A 5,112-nucleotide genomic window follows, 5' to 3' on the forward strand; every position below is an offset into this window, starting at 1 on the left:
GGTTTTTTCTTCCTGACTTCTTTAAGAAGTTTGCTACACTTAATTGTAAATCAGATTTTCTTTTTGGAAAGCCTTTCCGACAGCAATCTACAACCCACTGTACCAAAACTTCTTCTTCTTCTGTCGACAATATTGGCCTAGGACCAGGTAGATTCTTGCAAGGCTTTCTTAATCGCGACTAGATAGTTCCTCTTGGCACATTGTAAGTTTTCGAGGCCAGTTTTTTGGACATACCTTTTTTAACTGCATCCAAGGCTTTTAGTAGATTTTCGTTTGTGTACATTTTTCGTTTATTTGGTTTATTTTCTTTCTTTGGCTTCATGGTAGGTGGATAAATGGTTCTGAACAAAAGAAAGGAGATGATTAAATTCTAGGAAAACCAATTTATCAGCATGCTTCTGATCCAATTATCAGCACCATGCTGACAAATGGTAAATGCAGTTTCAGCACCATGCTAAGATTTGGATTTTGATAGTATAAACTACTTTTACAAAACAAAATGAATTCTATGCATAAAATGCTGGTAATTTGGAATTTACAAAATATTCGATCCATTTATCAGCACCACGAATTTTACCAATTTATCACCATAACCTCAAATTCTACTCTTCAGATTATCCTCATAAACTATCTCAAATATCAGAGAAATCGGTAGTTTCAATATAAAATATCTAAAAGATCTAATATATCATAAAATGTAAACACGTGAACTTACCGCCGATCACAAGAAACAGGCAAACACAAAAGAGACCGCAGGACACAAAAGTTTGTTTACACAATTTCCGACATTTTGAAGTCTCAAAGTATGGTGTTGCCATTAGTATGATTCCAAAAACATAAATTTATTTATTTATTAATGCGGTAACCCAAATTAGTAACTGAAAACCTTAGAATTTGACAATTTAATCAGAGTGATGATAATTTGGTGCAGTGCTAGCGTTTGGGTTATTCACCCTAGTTGGTGGTTTAGTGGATCTTCCACGGCCACGACTTGCCGACCCGCGACTTGTCGGACTCAAGTCGCGACCTTTTTTGTTTGGCAATCTAAAATAAATACTTAGTAATTAGTACCTATAATTAAAACATTATGCTTGCACAGTATTACAAAAATGTCATACAAGAAAACCGCAAAATTAACCACTATAGATATTTGGATTAGTATGAAAAAAAAATGACACCAAAACGTGCTCCAAATACAAACACCAAAGTAACTGTAAGCTCAAACAAAAAAGAAGCGCGTTCAAGCAGCCATAGAAAGATAATCGCTCCATTTGTATGAACCCTTAAACCCAGATAAGTCGATGGTAGGTTTAGTTACCATGATAAAAGTTGACCAAATTTCGTGTACCCTGTAATCTAAATCTTGGGCATCTGCTGAAATAATTGTTTATTTCGGTAAATAGTTTGTTTCCACGAGTAACTAATAAGTAACGTGATGTATTTAAAACATTTTAAAATATAATGCGTCGTGTAATATTCTGTAATTTGCCTCCATTTTTGTCTCAGGAGACGTTTTTTTGATACGATATTTTTCTCTTAATGATTTTGGAACAAAATCATGGCTTAAATGTTCAGGTTTTTGTAGAAAACAGTAGAGGATATATTCAAGATGTATGCTAATCAATAAAAATAATATATTTTATATACTTACGGCATATTTCTTGTCTAAAACACTCACTCGCAAACACAGTAGTTGACAGTAGACTCGACCAACACTCGTCTGACTTTGACAGTTGTTTTTTTAAAGTTATCAACTCATAGAGAAGAGATGCAAATACCACCTAGTAAGGTTTTTTATAGTACACAATGGCCCCGATTCCTGCAGACACCGCCTAATTTTATTTTAGGTTATATCCGTCATTTTCGTATCCGTCGAAAAGGAAAGGGACGGATGATTCACAGCTCTTAATTTTAGGAAGAATGAGTAAATTAATGTGTCGGGTTATTGACTGACGTAAAATTTTTAGACGGTTGGTTTAGATTTGTGCTTAAAATTGACGTGTGTTCCATAAATTTTATGCTTGTCGATTACCCGTCCCTTTCCTTTTCGGCGGATAAGAAAAGGACAGATATAACTTAAAATAAAATTAGATGGTATTTACAGGAATTAGCACCAATACTAGTATAATTTTATAATCTATACTAGCTTGTCAAACTAGTTAATCCATAAAATTGGTCACCCTAACGGAACCCCGACTAATGGTAAGTATAGCTACCATCGACTCCTGAGGTGAATTTGGAATCGGTAGCTATAATTACCAACGACTGTAGAGTGGTTAACCTGCGTGGTTAAAGTTGTATTTTCTCACTCCAAGTAAAAAGAAATTAATCATGACATGATAATTAAGTCTTGTTAAATAACGTGTTTTGTAATCTACCGTCATTCATCAAATCTTTCAATATTCAACATTCTTTGTTGTAATCTTTTTAAACTGATTGAAAGAAAGTCATGTGAATACAATAATACAGTGAATTCTTTTGTTTCATGTCATAATTTGACACGTGGTTCGGCAACTAGTGGATTGCAAGCGGCGATGCAAGTGGCGCGGGCTGAGCTGTAGTCGTGTAAAGTGACGACATCATGGCAGCGCGTTGTATACCAGCCGGACTTGCTGCACTGGCGCTGTTGAAGACCTAAACCATGTCACAAGACCAGTGGTTGATCTTTTATTGGAAATTCTTCTAAGTTCTCGTGAGTCGTATCTGTTTTACCTGATTTGAATAATGGAAAGTTTTAATAGGATACAAACGAATATAGTGCAGAAAGTTCTCTTTTATTATCATTAGTTAAATTGGGAATCGTAATGAAGTGAAATAAACATTGCGAAGTAAAATTATTTGGATTATGATTAAATGAAATAGGCTTAGAAAATGCCCGAAACAGAGTAAATCATTACTGAGAAAATTGGAGCAAAACATTCTAAATGATGAACATACAGAGTCGCACAGTGGATCGAAAATCGAGTTTCATAGACATAGCCCCTTATTTAGAAAAACATCTTCGTTTTTGTTGGAAACCAACAAAAAACCCTTAGATAAGCCCTAATAATGTCATCATCTGTTACGATACAGATACAAAAATATTTTTTTCAAAAAAAAAAAAATGTATGGGAGAAAGCACAAAGTATTTTTTTCTCCGCTTTCGAGCGAGTGCCCGTTATATCCTCTGGCATGATTAATGACCTATTTTTTACTACCCTCCCACATATTTCACACATGGGGCACGCGATGGACTTCTAGTGTGTTTTAGAACATAAGTGGAGGCAATTGAAACGATATATAATGCGATTGAAATAAGTTTACTTTGTCGTATGTCCTATCACAATGACGGTCGAATGAGATGTGTCGTTATGCAGTTTTTGCTCCTGATGCAAAGTAACGCGATGTTTTTGTGTGGCGTTGCTCTTAAATAATGACAAGGCGCTAATGGAGTGTGCGCCTGAACATCTTCCCGCCTCGTTGAAAGGCGACTTTCAACCCCGAAGTTCTTCAGTGGTTGGCAATGGGCACAGACGAACCAGAGGTCGTCGCACGCATCCTTTAATGGTATTGACATCTGCAACTCTCGATACTCCATCTGGTCCCGGGAATAAACGTAGAACTCGACCGAGTCGCCAGCTCAAGGGAGGTAAGTTGTCTTCTTGGAGTAGAACCAGGTCTCCTACAATTAACTTATCCATATTGGCCTTCCATTTAAATCTCTGCTGTAGCTCTGAGAGGTATTCTCGCTGCCATCTTTGCCAAAAGTGGTGGCGAATCATCTGCAGGCGATTATAGCGTTGCAGTCGGGATTCATTGCAATCTTCAAAGCTCGGTGACGGCAGCGCAGTCAGCGGTCTTCCGATTAGGAAGTGCCCTGGAGAGAGGGAGAGGAAATCATTAGGACAGGAAGATAAGGGGCACAAGGGACGACTATTCAATATAGCTTCCACTTGCGCGAACAAAGTAGAAATTTCTTCGAAAGTTAGGTGGCTATTGCCAATGACACGTCTGAGATGATGTTTAGCTGACTTTACGCCGGCTTCCCAGATGCCGCCGAAGTGAGGAGCGTAAGTAGGTATAAACGTAAACTTTATTCCTTGTTGACTTGCAAAATCAGACAGCGGCTCCGCACTATCCTTTAAAAACGTTCCTACGTCCTTTGCGGCTGCTACAAAGTTACGACCGTTGTCGCACAATATTTCTGCTGGTTTGCCCCTACACGCAATAAACCTTCGAAGTGTCATTACAAAAGGATCTTCATTTATAGCGGAGGCAAAAAATAAGCACAAGTAACATTTAATAAGCCGACTACCACGGCCCTTGCGGTTTAGGATATGAAATGGGCCCGCGAAGTCTAAGCCAACAGACAAAAAGGGAAAGTCAGGGTTTACTCTTTGGGCTGGAAGATTGCCCATTTTAGGGACTAAAGTTTTACCTCTCAAGCGCCTACATCGAGTACAATTATTAACCGTACGCCTAGCAAGATGTCTTCCACTAACAGGCCATACTGTTTCCCTGACCGCTGCAAGTAATAATTGTGGACCAGCGTGCATGTTGTTTATGTGCTCCCGTTGAAACAAAAGTTTAGTCAATTGATGTGTTGAATGGAGAAGAATAGGATGTTTCCTCTCATAGCTGCAGTTTGATGCTTCTAGTCTACCACCAACACGAATCAAATTGGATTTATCTAAAATAAAAAAAAATAAAAAAAATAATAAAAATATGTTTATTACTCTCACATCAACACGATAACTGGTAATTAACAATAAAACAAGATTAAGATACAGTGGTTGGTGAGAGAGACTGGGGTCTGTGAGAAGCGTTAGCTTGTAGTACAGAACCCCAGGCTCCCCCCTCGGATGATTAGTGTCTATAGCTACTTATTTTATGTTTATATAACACAAATTAGCAAAAAAGGTGATAATGATAATATTTTACATTTAGTGTTCAATGGTTTGTCTTTGGATAACAAGTCATACTCAACGGGAAATGATTGACGCTGAGCCATCACGCAAAGCGAGTTGAAAGACTCAGTCAAGTCTTCAACTGATAATGGACCTAAACGTTTCGTTTTAGGGTTTCTTAAATTATATAAAAATCTTTTAACGTAGGCAAATAATCTTTGTAGTT

General features: G+C 37.5%; 1 protein-coding gene across 1 annotated transcript; it reads right to left on the reverse strand.

The window, feature by feature from the left end:
* Positions 1-3,247: 3,247 nt before the first annotated feature.
* On the reverse strand, positions 3,248-4,694 carry LOC126380734 (uncharacterized). Its single transcript, XM_050030333.1, has one exon. The coding sequence runs from the start codon at positions 4,533-4,535 to the stop codon at positions 3,474-3,476; it is 1,062 nt and encodes a 353-aa protein (XP_049886290.1). The 5' UTR covers positions 4,536-4,694; the 3' UTR covers positions 3,248-3,473.
* Positions 4,695-5,112: the final 418 nt, after the last annotated feature.

This window comes from Pectinophora gossypiella, chromosome Z (genome assembly GCF_024362695.1).
Source record: "Pectinophora gossypiella chromosome Z, ilPecGoss1.1, whole genome shotgun sequence".
In the NCBI taxonomy this organism is placed as follows: Eukaryota; Metazoa; Arthropoda; class Insecta; order Lepidoptera; family Gelechiidae; genus Pectinophora; species Pectinophora gossypiella.

Coding starts and splice junctions, on each gene's coding strand:
- LOC126380734 (XM_050030333.1), bottom strand. CDS start 4,535: ATGCACGCTGGTCCACAATTATTACTTGCAGCGGTCAGGGAAACAGTA.